The sequence below is a fragment of the Aotus nancymaae genome, unplaced genomic scaffold (assembly GCF_030222135.1).
Source record: "Aotus nancymaae isolate 86718 unplaced genomic scaffold, 86718_ANA_hifiasm-v0.15.2.pri h1tg000010l, whole genome shotgun sequence".
Lineage (NCBI taxonomy): Eukaryota > Metazoa > Chordata > Mammalia > Primates > Aotidae > Aotus > Aotus nancymaae.
Genome location: NW_026988421.1, coordinates 33,454,648 through 33,473,739, shown reverse-complemented (window position 1 = coordinate 33,473,739; position 19,092 = coordinate 33,454,648). Strand labels below are relative to the sequence as shown.

The 19,092-nt window shown below is 51.3% G+C and overlaps 1 protein-coding gene across 4 annotated transcripts in view; it reads right to left on the bottom strand.

The window, feature by feature from the left end:
* SLIT1 (slit guidance ligand 1) overlaps positions 1 to 19,092 on the bottom strand; it is a 192,587-nt gene that overhangs the window by 47,702 nt on the left and 125,793 nt on the right. For all 4 annotated transcript variants that reach the window (XM_012439394.3, XM_012439395.2, XM_064374018.1 and 1 more), the window contains 8 exons: positions 17,804 to 17,875; positions 17,097 to 17,260; positions 12,709 to 12,856; positions 12,170 to 12,241; positions 11,546 to 11,617; positions 9,303 to 9,374; positions 8,267 to 8,410; positions 1,011 to 1,174 (listed from right to left, as the gene is read on the bottom strand). In XM_012439394.3, coding sequence (XP_012294817.2) covers positions 1,011 to 1,174; positions 8,267 to 8,410; positions 9,303 to 9,374; positions 11,546 to 11,617; positions 12,170 to 12,241; positions 12,709 to 12,856; positions 17,097 to 17,260; positions 17,804 to 17,875 — 908 coding nt within the window. The remainder of the gene's footprint in view (positions 1 to 1,010; positions 1,175 to 8,266; positions 8,411 to 9,302; positions 9,375 to 11,545; positions 11,618 to 12,169; positions 12,242 to 12,708; positions 12,857 to 17,096; positions 17,261 to 17,803; positions 17,876 to 19,092) is intronic.

Sequence of the window (19,092 nt, the reverse complement as noted above, 5' to 3'; positions counted from 1 at the left end):
GACTACAATTGCTGAAGCTGTTTCTGTGTTCCAAAGCCTGGAGGAGTCTCCTGTCTCACTGAAGAGGGTTCCCAGGCCTCCTGAGTGTCTTAAAAGGCTTGACAACAGAGGCATAAAAGAGAACTGGCTGGAAGTGGAGGGACCCGAGTCCTCCCTCTGGGACCTTCGACAAGCCTTGCTTCTTCCCTAGGCCTCAATAAAATCAGGTGGGACTGAACTACCATTCAGATCAAGCCTAGAATTGTGGGCCCACACCCTGCAGCCTGGGTTCACAGTAATGAAAGACACCTTTGTGAGAGCCATCAGGAAACATCATGGGGTCCCTGAGCAGGCTGAAGACAGACAGACAAGCAGACAAGTAGGCAGGCAGGCCGGCAGGCAGGCAGGAAGGTGAACAGGTGGGCAGGTGGGTAGGTGGACAGGCAGGCAGGTATGGAGGTGGGCAGGTGGGCAGGTATGGAGGTAGGCAGGTGGGCAGGTATGGAGGTAGGCAGGTGGGCAGGCGGGTAGGTGGACAGGCGGGCAGGTATGGAGGTGGGCAGGTGGGCAGGCGGGTAGGTGGACAGGTGGGCAGGTATGGAGGTGGGCAGGTGGGCAGGCTGGTAGGTGGACAGGCGGGCAGGTATGGAGGTGGGCAGGTGGGCAGGCGGGTAGGTGGACAGGCGGGCAGGTATGGAGGTAGGCAGGTGGGCAGGCTGGTAGGTGGACAGGCGGGCAGGTATGGAGGTGGGCAGGTGGGCAGGCCGGTAGGTGGGCAGGCGGGCAGGTATGGAGGTGGGCAGGTGGGCAGGAGGGTGGACAGGCGGGCAAGTATGGAGGTGGGCAGGCGGGTAGGTGGACAGGCGGGCAGGTATGGAGGTGGGCAGGTGGGCAGGAGGGTGGACAGGTGGGCAAGTATGGAGGTGGGCAGGTGGGCAGGCGGGTAGGTGGACAGGCGGGCAGGTATGGAGGTAGGCAGATGGGCAGGTGGGCAGGCGGGTAGGTGAACAGGCGGGCAGGCGGGTAGATACCTGAGCATCGGAACTTCTTGCTCTTGATCTGCCCAATGCGCTTGTTGGCGAGGCGCCGGGGACTGGCACAGCGGGCCCCACTCGTCTCGATGGGATTGGTGCGCAGGAAGTCCGCCAGCCACTTGAGGTTACAGTCGCAAATGAAAGGGTTCTGGGCCAGGTGCCTGTCCGAAGCAGGCAGATCAGCTATGAGAGACAAGGACTGCAAACCTGCACAGACCTCCACCTGGACAGGGCCCTGCTGTGGCTGGGGCCAAGGAGGCTGCCTGTGGTCTGGAGCCTAGGGTGGGCCACAGGGAGAAGGGAAGAGTAGGGTGAACCCCCAGGGTACAGCCCACCGCCTCTGGAGAGGTCCTGCCAGTGCACCACAGGGGAAGGGTCTCTGCCACCCAGAGCTTCCTACTGTCCCTGTCGTACTCCCCATCAAGTCTCATCCTGCCCCACCTCTTTCTACTTGCCTTTCTCTCCCTCTGCTCTGGGACATTTCATGAGCATGAGTGGAGAAAGGAAGGACCCAGAGACTTGCCAGAGCACCCCTGGCTTTTCACAGCCAAGGACGCCAAAGCCCAGAGAAGGTAACAAAACCCAGAACTGCTGGCACCCAGACCACGGCCTCTGACCCTCCCCAGCGGCCATGGGCCCTGGTTTGTCCCCTTTCCTTCAGACTTGGGTAGCAGCCTGTCTCCTATAGAGAGGGATGGGGCTGGGGTGGCAAGGCCTCCTAGAGTCCCTGGGCTTTAGCCAGAGTCACCATCCCCACCTAGGGCCACAGGAGTGACTTTTCCTTGACCATCTTATGGCTGTCTCTCAACACAAAGAAAACTCAGAAACCATGACTAAGCAACCCCTTGCTGGGGAATCACTCATATTCTCTCACGAGCTGCCTATGTGGTCAGCAGGATAAACCTGGGGATGGCGGCGGGCAGCAGATGGCTGTGATGGGTTGCTGTGGGCGACTCCACGGGGGCACGGCCATGGGTGGGCTCTGAGCTACCACAGCACTGAGCATGCCCTGCTCATGGCTGTCCAAACCAAGACAGCCTGGGAAGAACGTTCCTACACCTGCCCTGGCTCTGGAAAACTGCCTGAACCCAGGAGGTGGAGGTTGCAGTGAGCTGAGATTGTGCCACTGCACTCCAGCAGTGCTAAAAACAAACAAACAAACAAACAAACAAAAACGCAGCAGCAGCAGCACAGGGAGACAGAGCAGCGGGCCAACTCAAAGGGACTTGCCCTGCCATGTCCACTTTTCCTCCATCTAAGTGCCATCAGTTCAGGCCACCTGACTTACTGTTCTCAGCCCAATCCCCTGCTAGGGGCTGCAGAACTCTCCAAGCAGAGGAGAAAACTCTGCCCAGAGTCTGTGCCCAGCTCAGCTCAGACTTTGGTGGTGCTCTCTGCCATCCCTCACCTCCTGGGCTCTGCCCTCCGGCCCCCAGTTGGGAGCTGGGTCCCTGCCACCTCTCCTTTGCAGTGTCCTTCACTATTTCCCCCCTGAGTTCCGGCTCCTCTCAGCATTACAGGTGGACCAGGCCCCGCCCACCTCTTCTGCATCCAGCTCGACATTTATTTCCCCTCTTAAACTGTCAGTTTGCACAGAGAAGATGTGTTTGCTGATATCCTGGGGGCCAAGTTTGCAGCTAATTTAAAGTATACCAGGACTTAAGGACTGCTATGACTCCTCCCCAGCTGCCCATCCACATCTGGCTGTGCCTTCGTGCTCCAGCCCCTGCAGGAACCCATTGCTTCTCTTTATTACCATCTTGGCGGAAAACGGTGTCAAGTCATCCCAATTGTGTTGCTTAGACTTGTATTAAAATATTCAAGGTGTGTGGTGTAGAATATCTCCTTTCTAAAAACAGGCTGTGTCAAAGACAATCTATAAAACTTGAACCACCCACAGAGACAGGGGCTTCTGTATAAACTTTAATATGTTATACAAATTAGAGTTTTTAACAGTTTCAAAGCGCAGGAAGCTAGAAAGGGAAAACACTCAGGAGGAAGAAAAAATCCATTTAGGAAAAAACAATCACGTTAAAGAAACACCCAAAAACTGTGCTGCGTATGAGGCCATGCAGCTGCCTCTGTGAACATTTCTGGCAGCGGAATGAAAGGAAGAGAGGGCTAATTCTCAGTGTCTTTCTACATACGTGCATTAAAGAGTCACATCTCTTTGGAGGCAAAGGCTCAAGATCATTAGTCCTTAGGGAAATGCAAATTAAAACCACAAGGAGATACCACTTCACACCCACTAGGATGGCTAGAATCAAAATGCAAAAAAACAAAAATAAACAAACAAAAAAAACAATACCAAGTGTTGGTGAGGATGAGAATGAGAGAAATGTTGAGCCCTCATAATGCACCACTGGGGGAATGTACAATAGTACAGCCATTTTGGGAAACGCTGGCAGTTTCTTTAAAAAAGTTAAACATGAATTTACCATATAAACCAGAAATTGCAAAAGAAATGAAAATGTTGGTCCATGCAAAGATTTGTGAATATTCACAGTAGCATTCTTCATAATGTCCCCAAAGTGGAAACCACTCCAAATGTCCATCACCTAGAACGGACAAGCAAACTGTGGTCTATTCACACAATGGAAAAATTATTTGGTGATAAAAAGGAACGAAGTACTGATACATGCTGCAATATGAATGAGCCTCAAAAACACTATGCTACAGAAAGAAGTCAGTCACAAAAGATGGCATATTGTATGATTTCATTTGTTTGTTTGTTTGTTTGTTTGAGTTAGGGTCTCACACTGTCACCCAGCCTAAGTGCAGTGGTACAATCAGCTCACTGCATCCTTGAACTCCTGGGCTCAAGGAATCCTCCCACCTCAGCCTCTTGAGTACTTGGGACCACAGGCATGCACCGCCACACCTAGTTAATTTTTAAGAATTCTGTATAGAGATGGGGATCTCACTATGTTGCCCAGGCTAGTCTGAAACTCCTGGCCTCAGGTGATCCACCCACCTCAGCCTCCCAAAGCACTGGGATTATTACAGGTGTGAGCCACTGCACTTGGCCTGTATGCTTCCATTTTAATGAAAGGTATAGAAAAGCCAATCTACAGAGAAAGAAAAATAGATCAGTGATGGCCAGCAGCTGAGTCTGGAAATGGGGACAAGGGATTTGGAAAGGATGGTGATGGAAATGTTCTAAAGTTGAATTGCAGGGATAGTTGAACTCTGGAAATTCACTAAAAATCATTGAATTGTACACTTAGAACAGGTGAACTTTATGGTATGCAAGTCATACCTCAATAGAGATGCTTCTCTTTTTTTTTAATGTTAAATCTCTTGGGGCAAGTAAAACTGCAGCGAAGTCAATACTGTTACACAGGCACTTGGCCACAGATCTTGGAGCTATGGACAGATCAAACATGATTTGGTAAATTTAAATCTGCTCAGGTTTAATAAAATAAGACTCAGTCAAGGAGCTGAACCACTTGAGGTTGTAATAATAGTACCTGATAGTACCTTGGATTTATATTTCTTTTATTCTTGTTCCAAACTGTAGTTCAGTTGTTAACATCTAATACATGTGCATGAAAGTTCAGTTTTGCGTTACATCCTTCAATAATGAGTTCTGTTCTTACAGAAAAAGCACAATTAAAGGGAAAGCTAAGTACTTTCTTAGTAATGATGAAGAGATGCCTGAGATCAAATTCCTGTTCTATTTGATGTTCTGCAACACTGGGTGTGTCACGTGACCTCCCTCAGTCTTGGTTTTAAGTAAAATCAGGAATGATAGAACCTACCTTCATAGTGTCACAGTAAGTATTAAGATAATACATGCAAAGGACAGTGGCTCACATGAGTCTCTCATTATCATTCCCCATCCGCAAGGTTTTCCTGTGTGGGGGTCCCCAGCCATTAAATCTCCTTCGCATGTTTCTCTCAGACATTCTGCCAGCTTCCTCAAATAGTCCACCTTACCAGTGTCTCCCTGTACTCTCTAATTTCACATACTTGGCAAGGTTTCCCTGTGAGGCTTCCTCTTCGTCTCCCTGGCTATAAGTAAATTAATTAGCAGGAGTTGGGCTGCAGGCGAATTTGTGGACTTTAATGAGTTTGTCTTTGTGGCTGACATCTCCGGTGATGTGCAGAGTCCCCAGGGGTCATGAGCTGTACCTTTTACTCAGCCTGTTTGGAACCTATCCCAATACCCCATGCAGATGTTATCTGGTCATGAGCACTGCCCCACATAGGGGCAGGGATGACAGTGACAACAATGGACATGATAATATTAATAATTAATGCTCATTAAGTGCACACCACAGGACCCACAAGTCAGCACATCCCATCTAACTTCAGGCTCAGAATTAAAGATGAGGAATGAAGGGGACCGCTTAAGTGTCTAAATTTAACCACACAGCAGAGGAGAATTTTCTTTACATGGAAACATTCCAGCTAAATATAAGGATGCTGTTTTAAAGCATAGTCACAACTGCATTAGAAATGAAAAAGAATGTTAGAATTCTGATATGGTTTGGATGCTTGTCCCCGCCAAATCTCACGTTGAAATGTAATCCCTGGTGTTGGAGGTGGGGCCTGGCGGGAGGTGTTCGGATCGGTGTTCGGTGTTTGGTTGAATCTGTATCCATCCGTTTTTGTGTTTCTATAAAGGAATACCTGAGACTAGGTAATTTATAAAGAAAAGAGGTTTACTGGGCTGACAGTTCCGTCAGCTGGATGAGTACGGCACCAACATCGGCTCAGCTTCTGGTGAGGCCTCAGGAAGCTTACAATCATAGCAGAAGGCGAAGCAAGGCTAGGCATGAGAGTGGATCTCTCATGAATGGCATGGTGCTGCCCTCGTGATATTGAGTGAGTTCTCACTCTGAGTTCATGCAAGATCGGGTTATTTAAAAGAGCATGGCACTCCCCTCTCCCACTCTTGCTCCTTCTCTTGCCACGTGACCTGCCTACCCTTCCTTTGCCTTCTGCCATAATTTTAAGCCTCCTGAGGCCTCACCAGAAGCCAAGCAGATGTTGGTGCCATATGTGTACACCCCACAGAACTGTTAGCCAAGTAAACCTCTTTTCTTTGTAAACTACCTCGTCTCAGGTATTCCTTTATAGCAACACAAAAACAGACTGATACAAATTCAAAATCACCATTTCAGAATTCCTAGTGGATTAATCAGTTCAGGCACTGAGATCAGTGGTTGTTTTTATCACAAAAGAGAGACAGCCAGTTATGTGCCTCCTGATAGGAAGTCCACAATCCCATCTATAAAGTCATCTTGCCAAATAAACAAATAAATCAAAACCAAACCTGACCAAGTTCCTAAATCCAATTTTCAATCTGCAGGACACAGAGAGGACAGAGGAACAGGTCAAACTACACCACAGGGATGCAATCAACAAAGTCTAGACCCTACAGAACCAATGATGCAGTGTCTTCAACAAATCAATTGCAAGGAAAAGGGAAATGGAGAGGACACAGAGGTTAAGAGCAGCTTAAGAGGTACATCAACCAACATCAACCAACATCAACCAACACCAGCCAACACCGGCCAACACTGGCCAACATCAACCAACATCAACCAACATCAACCAACATCAGCCAACATCAACCAACATCAACCAACATCAACCAACTCGGCCAACATCAACCAATATCAACCAACACCGGCCAACATCAACCAACATCAACCAACATCGGCCAACATCGGCCAACATCAACCAACATCAACCAACATCAACCAACATCGGCCAACATCGGCCAACATCGACCAACATCAACCAACATAACCAACATCAGCCCACATCAACCAACATCAACCAACATCGGCCAACATCAGCCAACATCAACCAACATCAACCAACATAACCAACATCGGCCAACATCAACCAACATCAACCAACATCAACCATCAACCAACATCGGCCAACATCGGCCAACATCAACCAACATCAACCAACATCGGCCAACATCAACCAACATCAACCAACATTGGCCAACATCAACCAACATCAACCAACATCAACCAACATCGGCCAATTACATTGCACAGGCTTTATTTAAACCCTGATTCAAACTATTAAAAATTGTATAACATGTAAGAGACATTTGGAAATTTGAACACTAATTAGATACTTGATGATATTAAGGAATTAATTGTAAATTTTTTAGATACAGTAATAGTGTTGTCATTGCGTTTTTAAAGAATCCTTGTCTTTAGAGATATGTATGAAGCCTGTATAGATGACAATATAATGTCTGGGATTTGTTCAAAATATTTTGGGTGGCAGGGAAGGGGGGAGGGATAGATAAAACAAGACTGTATGGGAGCTAAAGCTGGGTGATGAATACCTGGGGGTTCACCGTAGTGTAGTACCCTTTGTTTTTTTTTTTGAAACAGGGTCTCACTCTGTTGCCCAGACTGGAGTGCAGTGGTGTGACCACAGCTCACTGCAGCATCAACCTCCTGGGCTCAAGCAATCTTCCTACTTTAGCCTCCCAGGTAGCTGGGACTACAGGTGTGTACCATCATGCCTGGCTACATTTTTAAAAATTTCTTGTGGAGATGGGGTGCCCAGCCATGTTACCCAGGCTGGTCTTGAACTCCTGGGCTCAAGCAATCCTCCTGCCTTGGCCTTCCAAAGTGTTGGGATTACAGGCATGAGCCACCATGCCTGGCCTACTGTACTACTCTTAATCTGCTTCTAATTTTCCACAATTAAATATTACAACAAATTACCAGATTTATTGCTATTTTTTTACTCACAGTCACCATTGTCATTATTGTATTTCATCTGATTTGACATTATGAATTGTAAGAGGCACTACTATTTTTGATGTACCACTGATGATAACATGCCTCCCAGTTTCAGAGATGTTAATGCAGAAACATGTGTCTTAGAACCAATGCACTATATTATCATCATCACCATCAATATTATTGTTAGCTAAAGCCAGCATTTATCAAGCACTTGTGATGAGCTAAGCTTTGTACACACATCCTCTTTCATTTCATAACGACTCTATGAGAAGGTGTCCTCATCTTATGGATAAATAAAAATGAGGCCCAGAGAAGCTGCCCAGAGTCACACAGCCATAAGAGACCTAGGTGGACTTTGAACCCAGGACGGTCTAACCCAGGTCTGTATCCTTCCTCTGTAAGAGACCATCCCCCAGTGAGCACTGCAGCCCAGAGCCAGACAGCTGCCTGTCCCTGGAGACTGCAACCTCCCCCAGGCCCTCCTGCTGGGAGGGGAGAAGAAGAAGGCATCAGGACACTCACAGCGTCTGGATGGCCCGCAGGGAGGTGAACGTGCCCTTGGCAAGGCTCTGGATCTTGTTGTCATACAGGGAGAGCAGCGAGAGGTTCTGCAGGTCCTGGAAGGCATCGGGCCGGATGCAGTTGATCTTGTTGGCGTTCAGGAGCCTGTGGGCAGAGCCAGGACCAGGTGGTGAGGGGAGAGGCTCAGCATCAGACCCATCCCATGTCCTGGGTGTTTTGTACTATCAATAAAGAACAAACTGCTGCCAACTAAATGATGTGCCACTGATTATAGTGTGCATCCCAGTTTCAGAGCTGTTAGTGTGGAAACAACATGTGTCTTAGAACCAATGCACTATATTACCATTATCGTCATCATCCCCATCGATATTCAGCCCCTGCCTCCATTATTACAGGGAGGAGCCCACCGAAGTGGGCCCAGGGAATCTGCCCTCTGGATGTCAGCTCCACACAGAGGGGCCTGGAACTCCGACTGCCTTCTCCATGCACAGGGACATCTCAGTCAACCCACTCTTCTCTCTTTCCATGAATTGCTAGAGATGCCCTGTGGGATTCTGGGAAAGTGAAGAGCCACCTTGCAAAGGCATTTTTTGGGGGCTCCTCCTCCTTCTCAGAGTTCCATTGGGTTCCCCAGGCAGCTGAGTTGGAGCATTCGTGTTCAGTGCCTCTTGAGTCCTGGGAGAAAATCCTTGTCTGAAAGTTCATGGTTTGAGGAGGCCGAGCTGGCATGGGTGTCCCCCTGCAGGAGAAAGCTCTGCCCCCAGCATGCCAGGCTCCTCGAGCGTGGGCCAAGTCTCAGGAGGCTCCCTGCTCTGGCGTCCTGTGAGCAGCTCTGAAGCTGCCTGTGCCTCCCGCTCTGGGCTCTGCAGAGCCCTGGAGACTCTCTCAGCGCTAGTGGGTCTGCCTGTCTCCTAAGCTCATTGTCTCAAGTGAGTCCCATACCACAAAGAGGCCCAAAAGGACAGTCTACCAGGCCAGAGGAATGCCGGCCCCTCCTCCCTGGGTCCCACCCAAGACACCCAGTGTTTGTTCTTACAGAAGCTGTAGGGTGTACAGGCCTCCAAACACACCGCGGGGGAGGTCTGTGATCTTGTTTCCATAGAGGACCCTGGAGAAAAGGCAGCAGAACGGCAGGTTAGGGGACAGCCCACCAGGGCGAACACACAGCTCTGCAGATGGCCCCAGCTCAACGGCGCTGCCCCTAAGCCATTTATGTGAAGCACATCCTAATGCTGTCTATTTGTTATAGCAACTTGTCCGCAGATGACAGCAAAGTGTCTTAAGAAAGGGTTGCCTGCTTCTGGGCGTAAAGTGCCCTAAGCGCTAGAGATGGCCCTGATCCCAATCACTAAAAAAGCAGCCCTTGCTCCACCGCCCTCACACAGGGACCCCACAGAAGGCTGCGAAGGGGCGCTTCCTGGGAAATTAATCTGGTCTGGAATCCAAAAGGAGACTGTTCAGCAAAGAGAAATCCCATGGGCAGGAATAATTAACATCTTTTCAGAGCGTTACAGGAAAAAATAGAATGCCAGACGGCACATGCAGTGAGATCCGGATGGTGGGACTTCAAGCATTTTTTTTATACTTTAGTATTTTCAAAGTTTTCTGCATTGAGCATGAATTCCATGTATAGATTTTTTTTAAAGCAAAAGTTAAAAAAATCACATGTAGACATGGGCAGGTTCAGGAGGACAGTGAAAGTATCCAGGGGGTTTGGGGAGGGGGCTGGATGCCATTCCCAATATCATAATCGGACCCCACAAGCTATTCTCGTAAACATTGAAGCTGAGTAAGAATCCTGGGTACTCCCTCTTCAAACTTGGCTCCAAGGTCATTCCTGGAGGGGGAACAGCAACAGCAAAGTCCCTGCAGTGGGAGCTGTGTGTGCCTGTCCCGTGTGGACAGGTGACAGGGCCAGTGTGGCTGGAGTGGAGGGAACAAACGGGACAGCAGCTTGGGCTTTACTGAGCCAGCATCAGGAAGCCACTGAGGCAGCATCAGATTCCCGTTTCAGAAACACCCCTCAAGCTGCTGGGTGGGAAATGCAGCAGAGGGGGCAGGAACCAAATCAGAGAGGCAAGGCCAGGGCTGGCCAAGGTGGACACTGTTCGTGGGGTGGACTGGAGTCATCCACGTTCCTACACGCAGGTGGCGGCTGTGACCAGGTACCCGTGAACAACGGAAACCCACTTGGATGGGTTCTTCACCTTTTACCTCTTTAGACTGCCATGTTCCCACTTAGGAGAGCTTCATTTACTTCTCAGAGGAAGGGCCCTGAGTTTTGACAGGCCACCTTCAGAATCTGATCTCCTCAGCCAATGACAACGACCCCTCACCAGGCTGTGGTGTACAGCTGTGTAGGGTGGGCACTGCACAACTTCCGGGGTGCCATTCACAATTGGCCCCACCCGCTACTTGGACTCTGCTCCAAGAAAAGATGGCATGCACAGAAGGCACTGAGCTGGCAGGCTCCCGCACTCCTCGGGGGAGTTCTATTCTGTTGTACTTGCCAGGCCTCTAGTCTCTGCCAAGCACATGTCCTGTGCTGCCAAGGAGCAGGTGAAAACACTCATCCCCTAGAGTAACAAACGGCCCCTCCTACAGGGAGCTTGCCCAACTTCAGGGCACTCTGAGTGCGCTCTCCATGCCGACAAAGTGCTGTAGAACCTCGGGGAGTGGGGAACTGGTGCGTGAGAGAGGGGGGTGCTTCACTACCTTTTGTATGTTCTATCGTCAGACTTCCCCAGCAGACCCTGAAGGAAGGGAAATACTGGAAGGCGGAGTGGGAAAATACTGTCCCAGCAGCACCCACCGCATCTTGGGATCCATCACATTTGGGATAAAAGATAGCAAGGTGTGGCAGATGTCGCAACTGGAGCCTGTGCTCACTGGGCCTGTGGTGACCACAGAGGCCTCAGGAGCACAGCATGCTGGGCTTCAGTGGGGGACAGGGCCAAGATGCTTGTGCAAAGAATGCTGCGAAAATCCTCGCCGTGGCAGGAAGTGCATCCCAGTTGCCAGGGGCAACAGTTTTGCCTAGCTTCTCCACACTTCTCTCACTCCCAGCGTCGGAGCATCCACCAGTGAGGAAGAGGGAGCTGGAACAGCAAACCCTTTGCAGTCAAAGGATGACCCACTGAGGCTGGGGTGGGCAGGGGCTGTGTGGAGGGGGGCATAGCCCTGCTCCTCCTCCTGCACCCACCAGAGGGGCCCTGGGCCCTGCCAGCCTCCTCAGGGGATGCCCTGGACCAATGAGGAAGCCTTGCCACTGCTACTCACAGTGAGTTCAGGGAGCGGAGGCCCTGGAAGGCGTCGGGTGCGATCTCCACGATTTGGTTGTTGCTCAGGTCTCTGCAAGGTGAGCAGAAGGAGAGGGGGCATCTGAATTTCTCCATGGCCACTGAGCCCTGCCCAGTCCCCTCCACCTCGTAGATGCCATGGGGGCAGGGTGGGGTGCTCTGAAATTAGAATAGTGGGAGGCCAGATCCCTCCATTTCAAAGCCCATGGCTGCTATTTCCCTGTGCAGTCTGAGGGCTGGCCATGAGGGGGCACTCCAGCTTGGGAATTTATGGATGAGGCTTTCCCGTGCATCCTGGCAGTCTCCTAGTCCCCTTTCATCCTTAACTGCTCCTATTGCTACCCAAGCTGAAATGGGAGGATGACAAGTAACTCTGGTCACAGGCCAGGCTTAGGCTCAGCACTCCCTTTGGGCCACACAACAGACCTGCAAGGAGGTCCCCGTGTCACAAGCCAAGTAGCCTGAAGGGCAGGAAGGCCAGGTGGCTGACTCAGGGCCGCTCAGCTGCAGGGGCTGAGTCAGGGCCTGGCCCAGGGCTGTGGGACCGCCCAGGATCTCCATCAGCCCTGTGCCAGCTCCCCAGGAAGCAGCTGGAGGCACTCACATCCTCCGTAGCTTTCTGTAAGGTGAGAAGGCTCCGGGGGGGATGGACTTGATACCGTTGAGCTCCAGGCGTCTGTGGAGAGAAAACGGATGGGAGGCATAAGCGCCCAGGTTACCCCAGCCCTGGGGGTTACCTGCTGGGCTCACCTGCCCTGAACAAGCCTTTGGCCCTCCTGCTCCTGCTCCCTTACCCCTTCCAGAAGTTGAAGTCTGGGGTAGGGGCACTGGCACAGGCAGAGAAAATTCTGACTTGAGCGCCATCATCCCAGGCATTTAAGGCCGAAAGGGGCCTACAAATGATGCCAAGAACCCGATTCCAGCAGACTCATGCAGCTGGGTGGGACCACAGAGGGACACCCCCTCCCCAGCCCTGGACACAAAGCTCAGCCCAGCAGAAGCAAACGATGTCTTCTCCATGGTCACTCAGGGGCCCAGAGGTGGCACCTACTCCAGCTCTTCACTGGACCTCTAGAGCCAGGCCTGCCAAGGGGAGGGACCTGTGCCCACCCCAGCACCTGCCCTGCTTTGTTCTGTACTCACATCTCCGTCATGGTCTCGGGCAGGTTGGCTGGGATGGCAGTGAGGCCTTTGCCACGACAGTCCACGATGCCATTGCTGCAGGTGCACATGGCCGGGCAGGAGCCGGAGGACAGGGTGCAGGTGGGCACGCGCCCTGCTTCCCCTGGGCCTGCAGAAACAGGGGGGTGTGGCCTCAGGCTATCCTGCATCAGCACCTCCCTCGAGCCCAGATACAGACTGATGGGTGGGACAGGCTGCATAGCGGCAGTTTCTCTGGATGAGGATGAACCAGCAGAGATCACTAATGAAATAATTTCGGACGTCGGTATAACTCTGCGGGTGCCTGGCACACAGCAGGTATTTGTCAGATGTTTGCTGCCCTTGAATCTAAACTGAATTGCAGTGGGGTGTGATTCATACACTAAGAAATCCTGGCCTACAATTCTGAAGCTCTGGATTCTGGTCCAAGTCACTTAACACTTCTGAGCCTAAGTCCTCTCATTTGTCACATGAGGGTGACAATGACTGTTTCCTAAACACTTAAACACTTACTCTGTGCCACATGCTGTAAGTGTAGTACATGCAGTATCACATTTAAGCCTAAGAGGAGCCTATTATTGTTGCCATTCTACAGCTGAGAAAAGAGTCCTCGATGTTAATTTGTAGAAATTCTCACAGCTAGTAAGTGGTAAAACCAGGATCCAGCCCAGTGTCTTATATAAGAACCTTTGAAAATGTGGAGGTATAACTTATACAAAATGCTCCATCTGAAGGAGGTGTAACTGATACAAAGTGCTCCATCTGAAGGAGGTATAACTTATACAAAGTGCTCCATCTGAAGGAGGTATAACTTATACAAAGTGCTCCATCTGAAGGAGGTATAACTTATACAAAGTGCTCCATCTGAAGGAGGTATAACTGATACAAAGTGCTCCATCTGACTGAGGTGTAACTTACACAAAATGCTCCATCTGAAGGAGGTGTAACTGATACAAAGTGCTGCATCTGAAGGAGGTATAACTTATACAAAGTGCTCCATCTGAAGGAGGTATAACTTATACAAAGTGCTCCATCTGAGGGAGGTGTAACTGATACAAAGTGCTCCATCTGAGGGAGGTGTAACTGATACAAAGTGCTGCATCTGAAGGAGGTATAACTTATACAAAGTGCTCCATCTGAAGGAGGTATAACTGATACAAAGTGCTCCATCTGACTGAGGTGTAACTTGTACAAAGTGTTCCATCTGAAGGAGGTGTAACTTATACAAAGTGCTCCATCTGAACGAGGTGTAACTGATACAAAGTGCTCCATCTGAAGGAGGTGTAACTTATACAAAGTGCTCCATCTGAAGGAGGTGTAACTTATACAAAGTGCTCCATCTGAAGGAGGTATAACTTATACAAAGTGCTCCATCTGAAGGAGGTGTAACTGATACAAAGTGCTCCATCTGAAGGAGGTATAACTTATACAAAGTGCTCCATCTGAAGGAGGTATAACTTATACAAAGTGCTCCATCTGAGGGAGGTGTAACTGATACAAAGTGCTCCATCTGAAGGAGGTGTAACTGATACAAAGTGCTCCATCTGAAGGAGGTATAACTGATACAAAGTGCTCCATCTGAAGGAGGTGTAACTGATACAAAGTGCTCCATCTGAGGGAGGTGTAACTTATACAAAGTACTCCATCTGCAGGAGGTGTAACTGATACAAAGTGCTCCATCTGACTGAGGTGTAACTTGTACAAAGTGCTCCATCTGAAGGAGGTGTAACTTATACAAAGTGCTCCATCTGAAGGAAGTATAACTTATACAAAGTGCTCCATCTGATGGAGGTGTAACTGATACAAAGTGCTCCATCTGACGGAGGTGTAACTGATACAAAGTGCTCCATCTGAAGGAGGTGTAACTGATACAAAGTGCTGCATCTGAAGGAGGTGTAACTTATGCAAAGTGCTCTATCTGATGAGGTGTAACTGATACAAAGTGCTTCATCTGACGGAGGTGTAACTTATACAAAGTGCTCCATCTGAAGGAGGTATAACTGATATAAAGTGCTCCATCTGAAACACGTAGCTGGTGGAATCACAGCCTATATGTAGAACATTTCCATGACCTGAGAAGATTCCCTCCTGCCCCTTCCCCAAAGGAACCACTATTCTGAGATCTATCGCCAAAGATTTGCTCTGCTCACTTATGAGCGTTATGTAAATGAAACAGTAGTTTCTCTTCTGTCTGGCTTTTTTGCTTAATATACAGTCTTTGAGATTCACCATGTTGCGGTGTGTATCGGTAGTCTGTTCTTTTTCATTGCTGAGTGGTATTCCATTATATGGATATATCATAATTAGTCGGTGGACATTCAGGTTGTCTCCAATTTGGACTATGATGGAAAAAGCTGCCTTTAATATTTTTGGACATTTTTGCAGGAAAAAATGCACAAACCTAGCAGTGGAGCTGCAGGGTCACAAGGCAGACATAAGCTGAGCCTTAGAGGAGCCTGCGAGTTGATTCTGCAGAGTAGTCAAGCCAACTGATATCCCCACCAGCATTTTAACCTCGAATATCTTCCCTGGCTGCCCCAAAAAGTGGGCACCAGGACCAAATGAGGCAAAGCCTCATGGATTCCTGGCATATTGTGACAGTAGCCTTCAAAGGAAAAGGGTTGCCAGGGTGATCAGACCCAGAGGAAAAACTAATGTCTGAAAATAGAAACCGCAGTCTTCCAAATGTAAAGAAAAAGGTTTCATTTCAAAGTAAAAATTGTCCCAGTGAATTATCCATTCCTATTCCTAAAAACCGTGGTAGCTGCAATGATGCAGAGGCAGTCCTGGCTCACACCTGAGACACATCCGTGTGTACGCACACATGTTCTAGCACGCGGGCACACTCACACACTTATACACACACACATCTGCATGCACACACACACACACACACAGAGCACTGCTGAGTACAGCGGTGTTCAAGCCCAGTCTTGGGTGTCTGCCAGTGCAATGGAGGAGGTAACAGCCACAGCCCAGAGCCTTACACTGAGGCAGGGAGGCCGAGCCTAGGAGATACTTTCCTTCAGAACACTGTGGCTGGCAGGCCCAGTCCACAGACGAGGGGAAACAGTCTCTAAATCCTCTGACACAAGGCCGGGCATGGTAGCACATGCCTGTAATCCCAGCACTTTGGGAGGCTGAGGTGGGTGGATCACCTTAGGTTGGGAGTTCAAGAACAGCCTGATCAACATGAAGAAACCCTGTCTCTACTGAAAATACAAAATTAGCTGGGCGTGGTGGCACATGCCTGTAATCCCAGCTACTTGGGAGGCTGAGGCAAGAGAATCACTTGAACCCAGGAGGCGGAGGTTGTGGTGAGCCAAGATCGTGCCATTGCACTCCAGCCTGGGCAACAAGAGTGAAACTCCATCTCAAAAAAATAAAAATAAACAAATCCTCTGTCACAAATCTGAGCACTGTGCATTCATTCAGCTAGCATTTCCTGTGCCAAGCGAAGACAAAGTACTGAGGATGCGCCAGAAATGCAATGCGGGACCTCACGTAGGATCACAGAAGGCTCCCTGGGCTCTGCAGGGTGAGGAGGAGTAGGCAGGCAACAAGGAGGGAAGGGTGTGCCCAACAGGGGAGCAGCCTGTAAGGCCAGGGGATGGGGGAACCCGTGCAGGAAGGGGCAGAGGCAGACACAACTGGGAGAGCTGCAGGCAGGGGGAAGCAGGGAGACGGTGCTGGCCCTGGCCAGGCTTGCGGAGCCTGAGAGCAGTTCAGACTCTCGCAGCAGTGCTGACGGCTGGGTGAATACATGACCAGTGACCACCCAGACTTGTGGGTTCTTTTTGATCTTCTGGCTGTAGTAGGGACATCAAAGGGGCCAGGGAGGACATGGGCCACCAGTCAGGAGGCTATCACAGAACCCCAGGGGGAAGGTGAAAGGGCATAGGCTTTGAGACCCACCTCCCCTGGAGCCAAGGTTAGAAGGCCCAATTCACCGACTTGTCAAGGCAGCAGAGGTGAGGCGATAGGAGGAGGGGAGAGGGGGTGATAGCAGGGGCAAGGAGCCCAGAGGACGAGTGGGAGGCAGCACTGAGTACACCAGAAAGAGGACGGGATGGAACAAACCAGGTGCTGAGTGCACGAGGCAGTGAGAGAACAGGAGGAAAAAGGAGATAAGATGAGAAGTGACACACAGAGACAAAGGCCATGGTGAGAACAGGAGGTGGTGTATGGGGCAGGAGAGGCAGATAGTCAGGGCAGGAGGTGGTGGGCGGGGGCAGGAGGTGGTGGGCAGGGCCAGAAGGTGATGGGCAGGGCCAGGTATCAATGTTGAAGTTAGGGGCGGGAACAAGAGGCAGGGCAGGAGGCAGCAGTGTCGCTGGACAGTTGAGAGCCTGGCAGTGGCCTGTACCCACCTGAGCAGCTGAACTCACTCTTCTGGACCTCTGCCACATTGAGGCCACGCAGGCTGGCGGGGCCTGAGCACTGGGTGAACAGCCCGATGGTTGGCCGCTGCCTCAGCCACTGCGAGAGCCAGGCCAGGTGGCAGTCGCAGAACAGGTGGTTGGAGTGCAGGCGGCTGCAGGAAGACAGGGTGGCTCACAACCCATCTGAGCCCCCAGCCCAGCCAGATTGTGGGAACCCCCAACCTCAGGCAGGGGGCTGCCCCAGTGCTGTGTTCAAGCCAAACACATTTAGTCAAGTAGGTGGCTCAGCTCCAACCCGGGATTATCCACAGTCCCATGAGGATCCCGCTGCTGCCCCTCCCCTCCCACATGCTCTGGGCACACCTGGGTCAGAATGTGCCCAGCAAAGCCCAGGTCATCGCACTGAGCTCACACAGGCTCACGGCCCCAAACCACCTGGCTCATTTTCAAGCACAAAAACAAATCATTTGTTTTCCAAGGGAAAACCAAATTAAGTGGCGCTGGATGGCCTGCAACTGTATCTCAACTCCTTCCGCCTCCGATTGCATAGAGCCCTCACCCTGGGCCGGCCTCTGGGGGTCTCGGGGAGAATGAGCTCCATGACCTGTCTGCAGAACCCTCACCTCCTATCCCACCCACCCCCTGGCATCAGCCGGGCTTGGCTGCCCCACTCCCAGCTGCCCCGGCTGACTCACAAGGTCCGTAGCTTGGGCATGTGGTTGAAGCTGGACACGGGAATGGTGGTGATATTGTTGTTGTTCAGGGTCCTGATCGGGAGAAACCAGAGCCATTTAGCACCTGCCCAGCAGGAGCTGATGTGGGACAGGGCCACCCTGCTGACAAACGGGGAGACCTTGAAGTGGACCAGCACGGTGCTAGACATGGAGGGGCTAAGCTGAAGAGCACGAGGCAGATCCCACCCCATGGGAAAGCCCTGAGCTGGGACGGTGACTGCGAGCCAATGGCACCATAGACTCCAAGGCTGGTAGGATGGGGAGATGGAGTAGGGCGGGTGATGGGATGCATCCCAGACTTGGGTTGGCTTGGAAGAAAGGGTGAGGTTTGGATAGGCAGGGGGAAAGAGGGAGCATTCCAGGCTGAGTGGCAGAAACCCTAGGGTTTCATCCTAAGCAGGTTACACCAGGGCACAGTGTTTGCTGCAGGCACAAGGCCATGAGGGCCTGTCCTCCCCTCCTACAACCCATGAGGGCCTGTCCTCCCTCCTCCAACCCATGAGGGCCTGTCCTCCCCTCCTTCAACCCATGAGGGCCTGTCCTCCCTCCTCCGACCCATGAGGGCCTGTCCTCCCTCCTCCGACCCATGAGGGTCTGTCCTCCCTCCTCTGACCCATGAGGGTCTGTCCTCCCCTCCTTTGAGCCATGAGGGCCTGTCCTCCCTCCTCCAACCCATGAGGGCCTGTCCTCCCTCCTCCGACCCATGAGGGTCTGTCCTCCCCTCCTTCGAGCCATGAGTTCCCATCCTCCCTCCTCCGACCCATGAGGGCCTGTCCTCCCTCCTCCGACCCATGAGGGTCTGTCCTCCCCTCCTTCGAGCCATGAGTTCCTATCCTCCCTCCTCCGACCCATGAGGGCCTGTCCTCCCTCCTCCGACCCATGAGGGTCTGTCCTCCCCTCTTTCGAGCCATGAGGGCCTGTCCTCCCTCCTCCGACCCATGAGGGTCTGTCCTCCCTCCTCCGACCCATGAGGGCCTGTCCTCCCTCCTCCGACCCATGAGGGCCTGTCCTCCCTCCTCCAACCCATGAGGGTCTGTCCTCCCCTCCTTTGAGCCATGAGGGCCTGTCCTCCCTCCTCCGACCCATGAGGGCCTGTCCTCCCTCCTCTGACCCATGAGGGCCTGTCTTCCCCTCCTCCGAGGTGATTCTAGGAGGACTGGCCTCCCCCTTCCTGTCTCCCTGGTGCCCGCTTCCCAGGCTGTGGTACTTGGCACCTGCGTAGCAGAGCCCTCCACACCCCTCTTTCCTTT